General features: G+C 40.1%; 2 protein-coding genes across 2 annotated transcripts in view; both read right to left on the reverse strand.

The window, feature by feature from the left end:
• FAM129A (family with sequence similarity 129, member A) overlaps window positions 1–4,057 on the reverse strand; it is a 99,026-nt gene extending 94,969 nt beyond the window's left edge. The window contains exon 1 of the mRNA XM_011934172.1: window positions 3,927–4,057. The gene's annotated coding sequence lies outside the window, so the exon portion shown is untranslated. The remainder of the gene's footprint in view (window positions 1–3,926) is intronic.
• A 13,937-nt stretch (window positions 4,058–17,994) lies between these two features.
• LOC105506133 (10 kDa heat shock protein, mitochondrial) lies at window positions 17,995–18,494 on the reverse strand. Its single transcript, XM_011934173.1, has one exon. The coding sequence runs from the start codon at window positions 18,436–18,438 to the stop codon at window positions 18,130–18,132; it is 309 nt and encodes a 102-aa protein (XP_011789563.1). The 5' UTR covers window positions 18,439–18,494; the 3' UTR covers window positions 17,995–18,129.
• Between the last annotated feature and the right edge of the window lie 1,780 nt (window positions 18,495–20,274).

Consider the following 20,274-nt stretch of genomic DNA (forward strand, 5'->3'; position numbering starts at 1 on the left):
TTTTTTAAATTTTATATTCAAGGGGTATGTGTGTTTCTTACATGGGAATTAAGTGTAAGGGTGGGGATTGGGCTCCTAGTGTACCCATCACCCAAATCTTGAACATTGTACCCAATAGGTAATTTTTCAATCCTCATTCCCCTCCCACCTTCCCCACTTTTGGAGTCTCTAGAGTCTATTCTCTCCATCTTTATGTCCATGTGTACCCATTACTTAGCTCCTGCTTATAAGTGAAAACATGTAGTATTTGATTTTCTGTTTCTGAGTTAGTTCACTTAGGATAATGGCCTCCAGCTCCATCCATGTTGTTGCAAAGGACATGATTTTGTTCTTTTCTATGACTGTGTAGCATCCTGTGATGTATATATACCACATTTTCTTTATCCAGTCAACCACTGGTGCATACTTAGGTCGGTTCCATGACTTTGCTATTAAAAACAGTGCTGTGATAAACATACACGTACAGGAGTCTTTTTTATATAATGATTTCTTTTCCTTTGGGTAGATACCCAGTAGTAGGATTGCTGAGTCGAATGATAGTTCTTGTTTAGTTATTTGTGGTATCTCCATACTGTTTTCCCTAGGGGTTGAACTAATTTACATTCCTAATAACAGTGTATGAGCGTTTCCTTTTCTCCACATCCACATCATTGGTTATTTTTTGACTTTTTAATGACAGCCATTCTTACTGGTGTAAGATGATATCTTGGTGTGGTTTGTTGTTGTTTTATGTTTGTTTTGTTTTGTTTTGAGACAGGGTCTCACTCTGTCATCCAGGCTGGAGTGCAGTGGCGTGAGGTAGGCTCATTGCAACCTCCCGGGTTCAAGTGATTCTCCCTCCTCAGCCTCCTGAGTAGCTGGGATTACAGGCATGTGACACCACGCCTGGCTAATTTTTGTATTTTTAGTAGAGACAGGGTTTTGCCATGTTGGCCAGGCTGGTCTTGAACTCCTGACCTCAGGTGATCCACCCACCTTGGCCTCCCAAAGTGCTGGGATTACAGGCGTGAGCCACCGCGCCCAGCCGGTGTGGTTTTAATACACACTTATCTGATGATTAGTGATGCTGAGTATGTTTTCATGTGTTTGTTGTCTACTTGTATGTCTTCTTTTGAGAAATGTCTGCTCATGTTCTTTGCCCAGTTTTTAATGGGGCTATTTTTTCTTGTTGCGTTTCTTGTAGATTCTGGACATTAGTCCTTTGTTAGAGGCATAATTTGCAAATATTTCTCCCACTTTGTAGGTTACCTGTTGATTTCATTGACTATTTCTTTTTTTGTATATAGGCTTTTTAGTATAACTAAGTCCCATTTGTCTATTTTTGTTGCATTTGTTTTTGGGGTCTTCACCACAAATTCTTTGCCTAAAATGTCCAGAAGAGTTTTTCCTAAGTTTTATTTTAAGATTTCTATAGTTTCAGGTCTTACATTTAGGTTTGTAATCCATCTCAAGTTAATTTTTGTACATGGTGAGAGATAGGGGTCCAGTTTCCTTCTTCTACATATGGCTAGTCAGTTTTCCCAGCACCTTTTATTGAATGGGGTATCCTTTCTTCATTATTTATTTTTTTTATTTTCTCAAAGATCAGTTGGTTGTAGGTATGTGGCTTTATTTCTGGGTTCTCTATTCTATTCCATTGGTCTACATGTCTATTTTTGTCCCAGTACCTGTTGATTAAGTTAGTATAGCCTTGTAGTATAATTTGAAGTCAGGCAATGTGATGCCTCCAGATTTGTTCCCTTGCTTGGGCATGCTTTGGCTATTCGGGCTTTTATTTGTTCCATATGAACTTTAGGATTAATTTTTCTAATTTTGTGAAAAATGAAATTGGTAATTTGATAGCAATTGAATTGGAACTGTATATTGCTCCGGGGAATATGGTCATTTTAATGATAGTGATTCTTCCAATCTGTGAGCATGGGATGTGTTTCCATTAGTTTGTGTTGTCTACAATTTCTTTCATCCAGGTTCTGTAGTCCTTGTAGAGATCTTTCATCTCCTTGGTTAAATGTACTCCTAGGGGTGTGTGTGTGTGTGTGTGTGTGTGTGTGTGTGTGTGTGGTGGCTGGGGGTTGCTATTATAAATGGGATTGAGTTCTTAATTTTGAAACCCCTTTTTTATTTGTCTTCTGGTACATTATACTTTTCTGATTTTTCTCCTACTCCATAGACTGTTTCTTCTTAGTCCATTTTGCTGGATCCTTCTCCTTTTTCTGTTTTCGTAATGCTGAAGGGGCCAGTGTACTGTTTCTTTTCTCTGTCTATATTCTTTCCCTCTTTTATGGCCCATGGCCTTAATACCAGTTATAAGCTAACAACTTCCACATTTCTATTTTCCAGCCTCAATCACTCTGCTGAGCTCCAAATGAAAACATCCAATGGCCTATTCAACATTTCCACAGGCGTATGTCAAACTAGCATCTCAAACTTAACATGGTCAAAAGGGAACTCGTGATCCCATTCACTCTGACTCTTCCTTCTAAGTAAAAGGCAACTCCATCCACTTATTTGCTCTGGTTAAAAACCAAGAAGTCATCACTGATTTCTCTCTTCTTCTATTATCTCACACCCAACCCAACAGTATGTTCTGTCAGCTCTATCATAAACACCTCTCCTCACAACCGTGGCCATCACCACCCCAGTCCAATTTGGCATCATTCTTCCCTTGGATGCTACAGTATCCTGCTCGCCAGTTTCCATTCTCCTCTCTTGCCCCATAGTCTATTCTCTACAGAGAAGCCAGACAGATCATCTAAAATTATATGTCACTCTGTATTCAAAACCTTCCAGTGGGACTTCCCAACACAAAACAAAATCAAAACCCTATTGTGATCCGCAGGTTGACAAGACGTGGTCCTGCCCTATTTCTATGCTGTCATTGTTCGTCCCTCCTCCCTCACTCACAGTGCTCCCAGCAGACCGACCTTCCTTTGTGTGGCAGGGTCTTCACACTTGCTGTTCTACAGGCCTGGAATACTCTTCCCACGAATATTCACACAGCCTACTCTCATTGCACTCCAGTTTCTGCTTAAATGTTATCTCCACAGAGGGCTCCCCTAACCACGTTCTCTAAAACATGGCTCTAGGCTGGGCGCGGTGGCTCATACCTGTAATCCCAGCACTTTCAGAGGCTGAGGCAGGTGAATCACTTGAGGTCAGGAGTTCAAGACCAGCCTGGCCAATATGGTGAATATCCTGTCTCTGTTAAAAATACAAAAATTAGCTGGGCGTGGTTGTACACACCTGTAATCCCAGCTAGTCGAGAGGCTGAGGCAGGAGAATCACTCGAACCCGGGAAGCAGAGGTTGCAGTGAGCTGCAGTGAGCACTCCAGCCTGAATCACACAGCGAGACTTCATCTCAAAAATAAAAGAAGTCTCTTGCTTTATTTTTCTTTTTAGCATTTATTATTATCTGATGTCATCTGATATTAGCTTGTTTATTGTCTGTTTCCTGCATGTGAATATAAACTCCAGGAAGGCAGAGAACTTGTCTTAATTCCCCAGTTCTTGGACTATAGCCTAGCACACAGTAGGTGCTAACAAACATTTGTTGAGGCAGTGTTACTTATTATAACGGAGCAAAGGAGTAAGAATAAATTAGGGGGTTCAAAGAGAAACTCATATTTGATCAATGACCAAAACTTCACGACAGCAAGTCAAAGTTTCTGATACAAACAAAGCATCCATGTGGGAAAAATACATAACAATATTGGATTCATGCTAATTTCCTTTGTATATGGATTATTATCAGCAAAAAGAAATCATATATTCCAACTTCCAGGCAAATAGAGTTTTTTTGAGTATGAAATGACTTCAGAGCAGTTTTAAAAGCTGCCGTTCAAATTATTGTTTATTTCAGAAATATTGTGTGCTATATAGCCTTCTTCAAGGGGAAAAACATGTAAACCAAATATCCATGGCTTACCTTGGTCTTCAAAAACTGTGACGTTAAATCTCTTTGCTGTTCTACTTCACTGCGCACATGATTGCAGAAAGCCACAGAGTACTGACGACTGTAGTAGGGACTGAAGTTTTTGATGGCAGCCTCAGTTTTCCCTAGAAAAATATGAAAATTAGAATTCTGAAGTATAGCACAGAATTTACACTTAGCTACAGAGTTCCAAAAACCATCCCTCCAGTCTCTCTGTTTCCATCCCTCCTGTCACCCCTGTCTCCCGGGGATTTGCCAGTAGTCTGTGTTCCTGGAGAACTTTGCTACCTGCTGCACATGCCCCATCTCTCCCTCTCCTTCCGGCATCATCCTGAGAGGCTTCACAGACCCTAAGGACCATCCATCCCACAATCTGTTGAGTTTTGCTTTATTTTCTATCAATAACCTATCGCCATCGCCATAAACTCAACCATCCTTCTAATCCTCCTAAGACTGCTCTTCTACCTTGCCCTGTCTCCACTTCAACCTGCGCTTTATTCCCCTTGACGTGCAGTCATTCAGCTCCTTCCTCCAAATGATAATCCCAGGTCTACCCCTTCAATTCTGCAAGAACATCACTCCCCCTCTTTTTTTTGAGACGGAGTTTCCCTCTCGTTGCCCAGGCTAGAGTGCAATGGCGCAATCTCGGCTCACCACAACCCGCACCTCCCAGGTTCAACCGATTCTCCTGCCTCAGCCTCCCGAGTAGCTGGAATTACAGGTATGTGCCACCATGCTCGGCTCATTTTGTGTTTCTAGTAGAGACGGGGTTTATCCATGCTGGTCAGGCTGGTCTGGAACTCCCAACCTCAGGTAATCTGCCCGCCTCGGCCTCCCAAAGTGCTGGGATTACAGGCGTGAGCCACCACATCTGGCCATCGCTCCCTTTTTCTTCAGATCCCTGAGGCTCCACCTCTAGTCTTGTGACTCACGTCCTGGATAAAATCAGCAAAGTGTTTCCTCTCACTCTGCTCCAATGTTTCTGGTTCAAAATTTGTGTGTGTGATTCAAAGCAGTATACAACTACCACGAGACAGAAGGGGAAACTTTGGTTTAAGAGCCTAGAGACCCGAGCTCTGGCCCCGATTCTGTGAGGCAGAAACCAACTGCACAACCTCAGTCAAGTCATTCGACTCTCGAGTCTCCAGCATCCTAATTATAAAGGAAGTTGCTCACTAGTCCACACATTTCTTTGGATCTGCGTGCCACTGAAGTATAAGTACAGTACGAAAGTCCAGCTGCCTCACAACAGTGACTGGAAACTGCAATATATTAAATAGACTCTCAGCACCAGAAGTAAATCAAACTGAGTATGAATGTGGGGGAAGCTTGAGGACTTGACATGGAGGGACAGGGAGAGTCAGACACCTGAAACATTCTTGCCTTTCCAATGTGTGCTAGCTTTAGAGAGTACGGGAATTGCAAAGGAGGGAAGAGAGAAGGAGGAGTAGAGGAGAAAGGGTGTAGGAGCATTCTCATGCAGATTAGAAACCCTTACGACATTTCAACTGCTTGCTGCAGGGTACGGAAAGAAACACAGGCTTCACTGATTGTGCTGAGTCCGCAGAACAGGGTACAGCTTGAGGAAAAATAAACTCCATGTAATATTCCAAAATATTTTAAAGTACTTTCACGTGAACTTGACATCATTTTTGCCTTTAAAATTTGATATTATAGTCAATTGAGAGATATTAAAATATACTAACAAGATTTGTTTAGAGCTATCACATAGGTAAAATTTCAAAAATAAGTGAAGAGTTCTAACTGCATAAATTGAGGTACTCAATAGGAAAGCCTTGAATCCATAGCAACCCGTTTCTAAGCCTATAGAACCATAGCGAAAGACACCCATAGCGTATGAATAGTCCCCATATGCAGAGAACCCTACTTTTGTTTGGGAATTTAGGTCTTATAATATATGTGAGGTAAAGAGGAATTCTTTCATATTTACTTCACAACATGAAATTTACTGGTCATGTTTATGAGCTTTAATAATTATTACTTGTAAGGTGCTTTGAGACCCACTAATAATAGATTCTGTAGAAATGCAAATAAAAGCTCCTATAATTTGAATCAGGCATGCTTTTGCTTGCTCTGTGAGTTTATGGTATTACTATTAATCAGTATTTGCATAATACTTTAATAAACTCAGGCTTTATAATCCTCTAATTGGCTATTATGCTATCAGCGTTTATGCAGCATCATTCTCTATGCTTGTCTATCATTTTCTTACATAGGAGTGCGGCAGTGTGGGAATTCCCACAATGAGAACAAATCTCACTTTACTAAAACATATACATGATGAATAAAATTTGCCCTTTAGGTCCAAGTAGCTACTGTTCGGTCTATCAGAAAAGCAGCCTGTTAATTTCTAACGTTTATTTTTGTACTCTTGAAAGCACTTGGATTGAAATGAAAGGAGGTGGATGTCATTTTATGATGGACTCTATAAAGCTTTGAAAGTTGATTTTCTGCCACATCACCAAGCCTCCCCCAGGGACGCCCTGCTTCTGGTGAGGTGTCATAATGCTCTCTTCTGATATATGAGAAAAATGCTTCTGTGATTTGAGTATCTGCATACTGTCCCAGTAACACATCATCCACCAGGTAGCGTTTATAAAGAAGCAATTGCAGCTTCTTGAGGTAATTAATCTAATAACTAGTTCAAACTACATATGATATAGCTAACAATATCATATGTTCTGGGGGAAAACCTAAAGTTATTTGGCAAGTGTATCTGGATTTTAGATTAAACCTATCTAAATCCAAATAAATTAGTCCCCAGTGTAGGGATCCTAAGACTGAGAGCAAAGTCTGGTGTTGAGGCAGGGGACAGTCTGGTTGGTGGCTCATGCTTGTAAGCCAGTACTTTGGGAAGCTGAGGCAGGAGCATTGGGAGTTTGAGGTTGTGATGAGCTATGATTGCACTACTGTACTCCAGCCTGGAAAACAGAGCAAGACCCTATCTCTAATTTTAAAAAAAATAGTCTGATGTTGGAGCAAAATCCCACTGTGGTTAGGAAGATGGACTCTGGAGTCAGACAGGTTCAAATCCCGTCTCTACTACTTGCCAGCTGTGAGATCTCATGTGAGTTACTTCTTTCTGCTCACATGTTAAATGAAGAAAACAAGAGTAGCAGCCTCATAAGGTTATTCTAATGATTCCAGGAACTAATTCTGTAAAGTGCTCAGCATGATAGCTGGCACATAGAAAATATTCCATAATTGATCATAATTAAAATGATGATAATGGTGACAAGGGTGTCCCTCAGGCAAGCACCAGGATAAAGTCCTCAAGCTGAACTAAGGAATTAAGGAGAAGAAAAAAGCAAGTTGCTTACTGTAACTTGCACTAGGGCCATCCTGCCCTGCTGTATACAGAAGAGCTACCCCACCCATCACAGGCTCCAAACAAATACAACCTACATTTTCACAAAGGTTCGGCATAGAAGACCCTCCAGGCATTCCTGAATTAAAACCAACTACATAAAACAACCACATTCATGAACTGAAGCAAAAAGCGTAAGTTAGGGGCTGTGTTTCATTGAGCTTTCTCTGACCTCAATTTTCTCACCTGCAAATGAGGATAATAAGATGCCCATATCACAGGGTTTCATGAGGAGCAAATAAAATATTCTGTATATTGAAAACTGTCTAGGACAGTGCCTGACACATATTAGTTGATCAATCAATGTTGACTACTATTTAATATTCCACAATGAAAACATTCAAACAAATGATCAGCCCACAGGGGCTACACAAAAAAACCTCAGCTGAAACGACATTGTTCATCACAGTTTCCAAGATTCTTGAGCACTGAATTCCTTTCATATCCCTGCCACCAAATTTAGTATCACATTCTCTTTCCTAAACTGTTTATAAAACACAGTGCCAGGTCTTATACTGAAAGGAGATTACTCAATAATGGAAGGACTAAAAGCAATGGAAGGGATTCTTCCACATTTTGATATACCAGTATTTTTGGCACAGGCACATATCTCTAATCCTACTTGTTTATTTCAGCTTGAGCTAGGCATTGCGTTAGTACAATTCACTTGACCCTAAGCTGCTCATAACACCCTTCAAGGTAATCATCACTGACACTGAAAGAAGCCACTTGATATAGTTTGGATCTTTTGTCCCCTGCAAATCTCATGTTGAAATGTAATCCCCAATGTCGGAGGTGGGGCCTGGTGGGAGGTGTTTGGGTCATGGGGGCGGATCCCTCATTAATGGCTTAGTGCCATCCCCTTGGGGATAGGTGAGTTCTTGTTCCCTTAGTTCACTTGAGAGCTGGTTGTTTGAAGGGAACCTAGTACCTTCTCCTCTCTCTTGCTCAGCTCTTGCCATGTGATGCACCTGCTCCCCGTTTGCCTTCTGCTATGATTGTAAGCTTCCTGAGGCCCTCACCAGAAGCAGATATCAGCACTACGTTTCCTGTACAGGATGTAGAACCAAGAACCATGAGCCGATTAAACCTCTTTTCTCTCTCTCTTTTTCTTTTTTTTGGGGATAGTCTCAATCTGTCACCCAGGCTTGGAGTGCAGTGGTGCAATCACAGCTCACTGCAGGCTTGACCTCCCAGGCTTAAGCAATCCTCCCATCTCAGCCTCCTGAGTAGTTGGGACCACAGGAGCGTGCAGACACACCTGGCTAATTTTTTTTTTTTTTTCCCCAGACAGAGTTTCACTCTTATCCCCCAGGCTGGAGTGCAGTGGCGCCATCTCGGCTCACTGTAACCTCCACCTCCCGGGTTCTAGTGATTCTCCTGCCTCAGCCTCCCAAGTAGCTGAGATTACAGGCATGCGCCACCACAACTGGCTAATTTTGTATTTTTAGTAGAGACAGGGTTTCACCATGTTAGTCGGGGGTCTTGAACTCCTGACCTCAATTGATCCACCCGCCTCAGTCTCCCAAAGTGCTGAGATTGCAGATGTGAATCACTGCACCCAGCCAATTTTTGTATTTTTTATAGAGACAGGGTTTCACCATGTTGCCCAGGCTGGTTTCAAATCCCTGGACTCAAATGACCTACCCGCCTTGACTCCCATAGTGCTGGGATTACAGGCATGAGCCATCACGCCCACCCTACACTTTTTTCCTTCATAAATTACCCAGCCTCAGATATTTCTTTATAGCAATGGAAGCAAACTAACACACCTTTTTGACTACTCTGTCCATATAACTTAGCTTCAGTTCACCTTTGCAAAATTAAGAAAAATATCTGCTGGCCCCTTTGAAGCCATTAACTCTATGCAGGCTCAAAAACTCAGCATTCATTTGACTCCTTCTCCCCCGTTCCCAGATCCAATCATCAGATTTTGCCACTTTTATTTCCAGAAATTTCTTTAGCCCATTTCCTTTTCCCCATCCCAACCACCACACGTTCAATCAAGCCTGTACTGTCTCTCAACGACATTATAGAAGTCTCTTGGGCTGGGCGCAGTAGCTCATGCAATCCCAGTATTTTGGGAGGCTGAGGTGGATGAATCACTTGAAGTCAGGAGTTCAAGACCAGCCTGATCAACATAGTGAAACCCTGTCTCCACCAAAAATACAAAAATTAGCCGGGCATGGTGGTGCACACCTGTAATCTCAGCTACTTAGGAGGCTGAGGCAGGAGAATTGCTTGAGCCTGGGAGGCGGAGGTTGCAGTGAGCCGGAACCGTGCCACTGCACCCTAGGTGACAGAGTGAGACTCCATCTCAAAAAAAAAAATAAAGGTCTCTGAATCTACCCTATTTCAGCATCACAGCACAGACAGAGGAGAAAAACAAAAACAGGAACTCTCAGCTCTTAAACAGGAACAAAAAAGTGAAAACCAGAGTGGGAGGGGGAGTACCACAGCTGTTCCTGGAGGATTATGGGGAATGAGCCAAAGCTAGATGTGTGTGGCAGAGGCCGGTTTTGAGAAGTGGCTGGAGTCCAGGGCTGATGGGGCAGAACAGGAGAGGCTAAATCAAAGCTGGACACCTTGGTCCCACTCAAAGGTAGCATGAGTTACACAAAGGTCCAGATGTTAGAATGGGGAACTCTATTTCAGAACCAAATCTTGGCATTGATGCTACTAAGACACTCTTTTGAAAGTCAGAAGGGGCACACCTCAGTAGTCAGTAGTCAACTCAGAGGCACAACCTTCTGAGTTGTCCTGGACTGGCAGCTTTCATTTAACATGCTGCTGCAAGATCATATCACTATCTTTGTAAAAAAAAAAAATCTTCAGTGTTTCCCTATTGCCTAGGGTAGTAACCCCTCGTCATAGTACCAAAGGCCTGGGATCCCGCCTCAACTGTCTTTATTTTTCACTTCTTTCATTCAACTTAAGCCTTCTTGCCCCATGCATACCTGTGCTTCCTCTCTTCCTTTCTCCCCCTAAGTCCCCTGCTAGCCACTTTCAGACCCTTCAAGCCCACATGACAGTCCCAACCTGAGTAGAAGCCTCATTGGATCTCCCCAGCTGGAAGCAATCACACCTTCTTTGGCATTCTCCCAAAATTGTGTACCACTTCTACTACAGCTGTTCAAATATAGCTTATCTCTCCTCCAAGGGTATATTGTGTTTATATACTCAGCAAATATTTGTTGAATGAATGAAAGAATGGCTGCGTAAATATTCAAGAACAAGTTACAGTGCATTCTATCAACAAAACCCATACCAATGCCCCAGGAAAGGAGAAAGGTACAGTTTTCAGCATACACTCTTGGCCAGGCATGGTGGCTCATGCCTGTAATCCCAGCACTTGGGGAGGCCAAGGGGGGAGGATCACTTGAGTGCAGGAGTTTGAAACTAGCCTGGACAACATAGCAAGACCCTGACTCTACAAAAATAAATAAATAAAAATTAGCCAGGTGTGGTGATACACACCCGTAGTTGCAGTTACTCGGCAGTGGTGGGGATGGGGTGAGGGTGAAGCAGAGGATTGTTTGAGCCCAGGAATTTGAGGTTGTAGTGAGCTATGATCACACCACTGCACTCCATCCTGGGTGACAGAACAAGAACTCTGTCTCTAAATAAATAAATAAATATATATATATATATATATATATACACACACACACACACACACATACACACACACACACACATGCACACACACATTTGAAATTCAATTCATATCTGTTTATAAAAAAATCAGAGTCTTGGCTGGGTGCGGTGGCTCACACCTGTAATCCCAGCACTTTGGGAGGCCGAGGCAGGCGGATCACCCAAGGTCAGAAGTTCTAGACTAGCCTGACCAACATGGAGAAACCCCATCCCTACTAAAAATACAAAATTAGCCGGACGTGGTGGCACATGCATGTAATCCCAGCTACTCGGGAGGCTGAGGACGGAGAATCGCTTGAATCAGGGAGGCGGAGGTTGCAGTGAGCCAAGACTGTGCCATTGTACTCTAGGCTGGGCAGCAAGAGTGAAAGTCCATCTCAAAAAAGAAAATAATAATAATATTAATAAATCAGACTCTTACAAGTTAATTCCTTTCGAGCTTTTAAATGAGTTTTGTTCGCGAAATTATTTGTGGGAAATAATTTACAAACAAAATCCTTTCTTGGCTTGCCTGTTTTCCTTAACCAGTCTGTAACTACAGCAAATATAAGGCTCTGGGTAAAACTTTTATGAAGTCCAAAGAGCCTGACAAATTCATATATTTTCTCATTCTAGAAGGTTCTTTTAAAACCAGTTCCCAGTCCTAAAGCAGATCAACTCAAATCTACTGTTTATCAGTAGTCTTTCTTAGAAGATACTATTTATGGCAGATTATGCCTCGTTCCCCCAACATTCTCAGTGTCATCACAGTGATGATACATTCTACAATCTTCTCTGAAATACGCAGCTTCCTATTTCAATTACTTTTAGAAAAGCACAAACATGTACTCATTAAGTGTAAAAAGATACAAAAATCCAAACACTGTTTTTACTACATTTTCTGCTAAGCTTTTTTCAATTCTTTTTAAAAATAGTTGAGACTGTTATGTTTTATATTCACATTTTAGCTTTGGTTTTTCCTATAACATTGCCAGAAGAATCATGATTTAGGCCAGGTGCGGTGGCTCACTCCTGTAATCCCAGCACTTTGGGAGGCTGAGGTGGGCGGATGACCTGAGGTCAGGAGTTTGAGACTAGCCTCAACATGGAGAAACCCTGTCTCTACTAAAAATACAAAATTAGCCGGGCGTGGTGGTGCATGCCTGGAATCCCAGCTACTCAGGAGGCTGAGGCAGGAGAATTGCTTGAACCTGGGAGGCGGAGGATGTGGTGAGCTGAGATCATGCCATTGCACTCCAGCCTGGGCAACAAGAGTGAAATTCTGTCTCAAAAAAAAAAAAGAAAAATCATAATTTTCAGATATTACATTTTTATTGTTACTATGAAGGAGAAACATGCAGAAATAAATAAAAATAAGTTTGTTTTAACCAGGTGGTTATTTCCTGGCAACTGAGGAAAATCCACATATGAGAAGATTATTCAGGCCACTGGCACAGTTTCTTAAAAACTGTTGAGGTTTCAGGTGAAGATTAATTTTGAGAAACAAGACAAATGGTTCTAAAAAATAAAATAGATTTAATATTTATAAAATAAATTACAATATCCACTATTGTTTATTTTCACCAGAGTTTCTCAAATGATAACAGTTTAAAAGTCCTGATGAATTATAGCATCAGCTACAGTCTTAGGTTGCTAAGCACCATCACTTTACACCTTAGGATGGAGAAATTGGAAATCCCAATTCACAATACAGAGGCGTAAAAATCTAATTACACAGAATAATGCCCAAGGACTCTCTTTATCTTCTGGTAAATGCCTTAGAGAATGGGGATAAATTGGATTCTCCATAATTGAACTGAAGGGGGTGTATGTGTGTTTTTAAAGCACATTTATTATTGGTGCCTGAGAGTCAGGTTTTTGAACAGTCTCTCCTAGGAAAAGGCAAAATGATTCATAGGGAGCCTTGATTCTGCAGCCTACCCTGTAGAAATCCCACCTCGAGTTAAAAATAAAAGACATAAAAACCAACTTAAGTTCTCTGTGATTTACTTTGGATATTAATCCTCAAAAAGAAACAAACACTTATGCTCCCAATAGCTTATATGAAATATATCAAAGCCAAGTCAGGACCCTCCTAGGGCTCAGCCAGCAACTGGATGGAAAGGAGGCATGCTTAAGAACAAACAATAAAGCATCGTTTCCTGCTTTCCAGCACTTACCCTCATAGAGGTCCCAAATTCTGTGAGCAAAACCTGCAGTGAACTGTGAGAGACCCTAAGTTCTTCCCGAGTCCTGTTCTAAAAGCAAGCCCAGTATCTCTAATATGGCCACAGAAAGCTTAGCCCATCAAAGGCATTCAATGAATCTTCATATACTTAACAGATGCTACATAAGAGAGTATACACCAGCTCCAGTGGGTAAGCAGAGGCAAAAACAATGTTTTCTGCAAATGACCACGGAAATAAATTAAGGTGCCATCAGCACTATGCATTTACTAGAACAATACCTTCACAGGTTAATATAAGTAAGAGAAATGGGAGAAGATGGACAGAGAGGAAAACCTCACTACCATTTCATGTTACAATTCCCAGTACCTTATTCCACAGAAAAATTAAAATCCCACTGTGGTCAGTTTTTCCAGAGGACACCTTTCTAGAACTCTGAGACCTTAAGTCTGGTTTCCCCTTTTTTAGGGGAGGAAACCAATTGTATTGTTAGAAATATATATATGCCCACATCTTGCTTCAGCTGTAAATAGATGAAAGGTGACTTTAAATTTCCTTCCATTCCACTTGGAAGAAGTGCTTGGAAATTTTCAAGATTATTTTTTCATTACCTCACAGCACGCCCCCAATTTTCTCATGACACATCTGATGAGAATAAATCTTGTTTATTTTGCCACTTTTCTAAGCTGTCTAATGTCCCCCAAGGAAGCTACAGATCGACTGTCTTTTTCTTTACAAAAATGAGAAGGAAGAGTGTGAAAAAGAAAATTAATTTGATACAGCTGCTTTTTCAGACAGCATCACAGGAACTATGAATTTATGAAGAAGAACAATGTTTTTGCCCATTAGACAACGTTTCTTGGTTTTAAGGAAAAAATACAACTGAAATTCAGAAACTGAAATAATGAGATTCCCTTTGCTCTTTTTGTGACTAATCATAGTCATTAAATTTTTTCTGCACACATTTTATCAGAGGTTCTCAGATGATTCCAAAATCCTGAAAATATTCTTTGCTTAAAGATTGCAACCATGCAAATGAACACAACATGCACATTAAAAGAAATCAGGCCAGACATAAAATAAGCCAGGCAACAAGCCTAGGAATTTCAGCGATTTCCCCTTCCAACACATCAGGTTCTGTGGTGTCTCCTCTAGGTTTCTCTCTTATTTTTCTATGTTTTCTCCTTTTTCTTATTTCATTTCATTTTTCTTCTCTCCACACAGACATACATTGGTTTGAAATGCTTGCTTTATATTTTACATTTTTTCTTTCTCAAGAATGTATGCCATTACTGTGAAAAAAGTGCTTTTCTAGATAACTGTGTTTGGGGCCCAGATGTGCTTGCATTTTGTGAGTCTGGGGATATGTGTAACAGTAAGGAGTGAACTTGGCTAGAAAATGGAAGGTGGTATTGCTAGGCTTGGGAGGGTCCAGGAAAAAGTCTATAAACTATTCAACATTTCTGTAGCCAGCTAACATTTTCTGAAACTATTTACAAGGTGGATAGAATACTCATTAATGAAAATTACTTTAGCATGTTCTAACTTATCCTCACAAGATTTTGTGAACTGCCAAAATGGTTTTGACCCACTGTCCACATGATTTGGTCAAGCACTATGTCTCTGGATACGGTTTTTCTGAGAAAAACTCAAACATCTCCAATAATAAAATCTGACCTAGAACAGTTGAAAATATATAGCTCATCACAAAGTCAAATTTTATGTATTTGGCAATCTAATGATTGCCAGTCACTGGATCAGTTAATCACTAAATTTAACATGCCTAAGTAATGTATGTTAGTGAAAAATTACCCCAAAGCTATGGTACATGATGCTCTTAAAAATAGAGGCAAAAAACTCCACCTGAAAATCCAATAGTATTGACTATGTAGATAGTATGTTCTTTAAAGTCACTGCTTTTTCCTATGGAAATTGCTCTTCCATAAGGTGAGTTCACCTAGCACTTAATAAATGTGCTAGAATCTCATGACATCAGCTCTGCTTGGAGTCTAGGCCTCATAGGTGAAATTCACTTACTTCTAACCAGTCATTATACGCACCAAGGAGATGAAGTATGAAGTAGAACTGTAAATAACCGAGACTACATTCCACTACAGTCCACAGTCCACCTAAGAAAGCAACTTGAATTCATCTGGATGGTAGCAGGTAGCATAGACATACCAATGCCAATCACATTCCAACATCCATGCACTGATGAAAAGATCAAAGATTACAGACCTCGAGAGCTGGATGGGATCACAGTGGTCCTTTCCAATGTTCTCCTATTTTCAGATCAAGAAATTAATTGATCCAAGGTCACAAAGCTAGTAATAGAACATTTACGAAAAAAAACTTTGTTAAAGATTAGTGACAATTTTTAAAGAGTTTTCTTCTCTGTTAGTACTACACTAATTTTTATGGAGGGATTCAAGTACTTTTTTAAATTAATAAAGGAACATAAGTACTCTTTGTTCAGAAGCCTTGTGAAATGATCTTAAATTTGGGTAAAAAGATGTTTTGATGATTAATTTTATATGTCAGTTTGAGCCACGGAATGCCTAGACATTATTCCGAGTACGTTGGTGAGGGTGTTTCAGGATGAGATTAACTTTCAAATGGGTGGACTGAGTAAAGCCGATTGGGCAATGTGGGTGGCCCTCATCCAATCAGTTGAAGGCCTGAATAGAACAAAAAGCCTGAGTAAGAAGAAATTTTCTCCTGCCTGAATCCCTTGAGTTTGGACATTGGTCTTTTCCAGCCTTTGGACATGGACTAGAGCATGGGTTCTTCCTGGGTCTCCAGCCTGCCGGCTTTCAGACTAGAACTGCATCATCAGCCTTCCTGGGCCTCCAGCTTACCAACTGCAGACCTTGGACTTGTCAGCCTCCATAATTGTGTGGGCCAATTCTTTAAATAAATATATATAATACATACATACATACATACACACACACACACACACACACACACACACACACACATCCCATTAGTTATGTTTCTCTGGAGAACCCAAATAAAGATGTAATCAAGTTAAATACATTATTGAGTCTCAACACAATTATCAATTTATTTCACTTAATATATATTAAACTCCTGCATCAATAACAAATTAAAAGCAATGTAAATATCTAGTGCTTCTATGTAATAAGTTCTAAAGTTTACCAGTAGAATCAGCATGCCAAAGTGTTTCACAATATGTGCTGAAATACGTGGAATCTGTATTTAAAACATTTCATTAAGTGATCTAAGAAAGGCAGTAAAAGCATTTGGCTCAGCTTCATCTCAGTTGGCAGAGGTTGTCAGCAAAAAGGCATAGACCCAGCAGAGCTCTGGGTACCAGGGAAACCAGCTGACCTTATGTGAGTACTCACCCCCCCTTAATCTCATTCAGGAGTTCCAATTAAGTTGCATCACTGTCTCAATTAAAGCCGCAGTCTTTGCTGGCTAATACCATAAGGCTCCCTGGGAAAATGCACTAATTAGGTAGATTTTCTTATCTACTGATTAAGAATCTGTTTTGCACAAAATCAAGGTTAAAAGGTACTGCTATGAACCAGTCCCATCATCTGCATGGTATTTAAAAAGTCTTTAACAAAGCTTCTCTGGTCTCTGCTCTGTATCCAACTTTATATGGGCCAAGAGATGAAATACACTGAGTTATAGACCACTATAACAAGAGTTTGGTGTATGTGCATGTTTTCTTTAATTATGAAACATTTCAGACAGAATAATAAAGTGAATAATATATATACCTACTACCCAGCTAAATAAAATGGTAATATTATGCCATATTTGCCTCAAAAAATTTTTAAACAAAATACTACAGCTACATTTGCAACCCCCTCCACCCTGCCCCACAACATCACCAGGCACCACAATGCTAAAACTGGTGTTTACTCCTGTCAATCATTTTAGACTCTTACAACATATGTTTGTATCCATCCATGTGTTCAAGCTTAACTCCACCTATCATTCTGCAGCTTTTTTTTCACTCATGTTATGATATATATCTCATATATTTTTGTAAATATATATACACACACGTACATGGTGTATTTAATTCTAGTTGTCTTATTTTAACTGTTATTTATAATTCTAACATATACTACAATTTGTTTCCTTGTCGATGGACCTCTCACGTATTTCCTGTCTTTTTGTTCTTACAATCAATGCTGATGTGAACTCTGGTGCATGAATCTCCTGGTGCATATATACAAGTTTCTCCACAGCATGTGCTAAGAATATTAGGGCAAAGTGTGAGTATCTTCACCTGCACTTCATATAGCCAAATTGCCCTCCAAAGTGGCTGCGCATTTCACATCCCGCTAGCAGGGTACAAGAGTTACCTCCTCCCACATCCTCAGGAATTCTCAGTACTGTCCCACTTCCACATTTTTGCCTGTTTCAACAGGTGAAAAATGGTGCCTTCATTTGCACTTACTAGTGAGGGTGAGCAACCTTTCATATATTTACTGGCCATTGAGATTTCTTATTCTGTGACTCCATATCCTCTCCCCGTATATCTTCTTCTTACTGACACATAGGAATTGTTTATAAATTTAGGGTGAAGTATGTCAAGTCCCATGGAAAAATAATGCTGGCATTTTTATCAGAATAACAATGAATTTATGATTTTTATGAGATTGACAGCTTTTTCATAGAGTCTCAGACTACAGCTAGCTGTATAGCATTTATGTGCAAACTATGGAAAGGTGCCACTTCTTCAGGGCAGATGCAGCCAGCCCTACGTGAATGGAGAATGCAACATGGGCTGGATTTTAGCTCTGCTTGCCCATTGGCTTCAGGCCTACTGAATCAGAAATTCTGGAGGTACAATCCAGCAATCTGTGTTTTTTTTTTTTTTGTCATTAGTTATCATTAGTTTATTATAAAAGAGAAATATGGAAATTATTTACATGATGAAAGATTTCAGAACTTCAGCGGAATGGGCAGCTTCATGTTGACGCCATTTCAATAGTGACTTATTTCAGTCTACGTACTTTCCAAGAATGTCACCATCTCTAAATAGGAAATAATCCTTGTCATCTAGAACTACTTTGGTGCCTCCATACTCTGGCAGAAGAACTTTATCTCCAACTTTCACGCTAACCGGTTGAATCTCTCCACCCTTTCCTTTAGAACCCGATCCAACAGCGACGACTGTTGCTTGCAATACTTTTCCTTGAGATTTTTCTGGAAGCATAATGCCTCCTTTGGTTACAGTTTCAGCAGCACTCCTTTCAACCAATACTCGGTCAAAGAGTGGAAGAAACTTTCTAAAGGCTTGTCCTGCCATGACTCCCTCCGCCTCAGACTCGTACTCTGCTCTAGTGTAGCGCCGCAAGGAGAGACCCAATCTGTGTTTTAGCAAGCCCTCCAAGTGATTATGATCCACACTGAAGTTTAGAACCACTGGATTAATCAGTCCCCTATCGATGGATACTTGGGCAGTTTCCTTTGTCTAGTATACACAATACTCCAATGAATTGTTTCATATATGCCTTTCACACAGTGCAGGTACATATATATATATATACACACACACATGTATACACACATATATATATACACACATATGTATATGAAAAATTTGCAGACATGAAAATGCTAACTCAAAGAGGAAATGCATTTGTAATTTTAATAAAAATGGACACATTGACCTCCACAGGAATTACACCGTTTTGCACTGCCACCGTTAGTACAGGAGAATGTCATTTACACACAGGCTCATCAGCATGCTCTCAAACTTTTGTGTCTTTGCCAATGAGAGATGCATCATTTATATATGTGTAGAAAGTTAGTAAGAGCCCAAGACATATCAGCCCACATACCTGAGCTCACGCACTCTATTAAAACTATTATGGGTTAACAGAATGAGAAGAATTATTCCCAGCATACGGTTGGAATGTTTATTATATAGTCTCATAAAAGACAAGCTGTAAATGGCAGTTACATATAATTGATATTGTACTTATAGTTCTATATTATAATTCAGATATATTATTTCTTTTATGTACATTGCAGATTTTTATAGGTGAAAACCAAACCAACATTCAATAACATTGGTTCTGCGAGATACAAGTACTCCAGAATTCAAACCACTGATTTAAATCTGAAACATTGTGAGTACCTGAAGGACTGCCTAGACATAAGAGCAAATGTTATTTCCACATTGCGAAAAGGAAACATTTTAAAAGTAGATGCTCTCTTGAACCAGGTGAACTTCCTGTTGATTGGATGTAGGTAAGGGGTGGATTGCTGCCATGGATGAAAATCTGGCTTATTGTGCAGTCAGATTAATGGCTGTCATCTGTCTGCATTCCCCCAAATATGGTACCACTAGTGGTTTATACTAAGCCATTCTGAAAGCGCCCATTCTGTTTCAGTCCTACCACCCAAAAAGGAAGACATCTAGGCTTTCAGAAACATCTGAAGAGAGCTGCTTCAATCTCAGCATAGAGGAAACTTTCAATCCTTTCCCTCAAGCTAACTCAGTCTCCACTGAGCAAAGCTGGACTTAAGAGTGGCACAAAATTCTACTTCAGAAAGGTGCATGTGTAAATCCTCATTAAGTTGGTTCCACTATGTATTAATTAGATGACTTTAGGCAAGTCACTTTGTCTCTAGAACACATTTTGCAGATGTGGAAGCCATCTGCTCGTCTGCTTTCCTTAAGGGAATATAACGGGATTCCTTCAGAGTACACGAAGCTCTCCAAATAAAAGATAAACATTCCAAGAAAGGTTATTACTCACAGAAGCAGAAACATCACATGCTAACAAATGTGGTGTCCACTAGAAGCGTTGTCTAATAGAAATTTTGGGGATGACAGAGATGTTCTATATCTGTTCTGTCAGTACAACAGTCACTGGTAACATAGGGCTACTGAACACTTGAAATGTGGCTAGTGTGACTGAAAAACGTAATACTTATTTTTCTTTTCTCTCTAGTTTTTAAAATAAATTTTATTATGTATAATTGAAGATTACAACATGATGCTATGGGATACATATGGGTAGCAAAATGGTTACTGTAGTGAAGATTAACATATTTCTCATCTCACATACTTTTACAAAATTAATAGTTTAGTTAACTTTCTTTTTTTTCTTCTTCTCTTTTTTTTTTTTTTTTT

Source organism: Colobus angolensis, unplaced genomic scaffold, assembly GCF_000951035.1.
Source record: "Colobus angolensis palliatus isolate OR3802 unplaced genomic scaffold, Cang.pa_1.0 Scaffold132, whole genome shotgun sequence".
Lineage (NCBI taxonomy): Eukaryota > Metazoa > Chordata > Mammalia > Primates > Cercopithecidae > Colobus > Colobus angolensis.

Coding starts and splice junctions, on each gene's coding strand:
- LOC105506133 (XM_011934173.1), bottom strand. CDS start 18,438: ATGGCAGGACAAGCCTTTAGAAAGTTTCTTCCACTCTTTGACCGAGTA.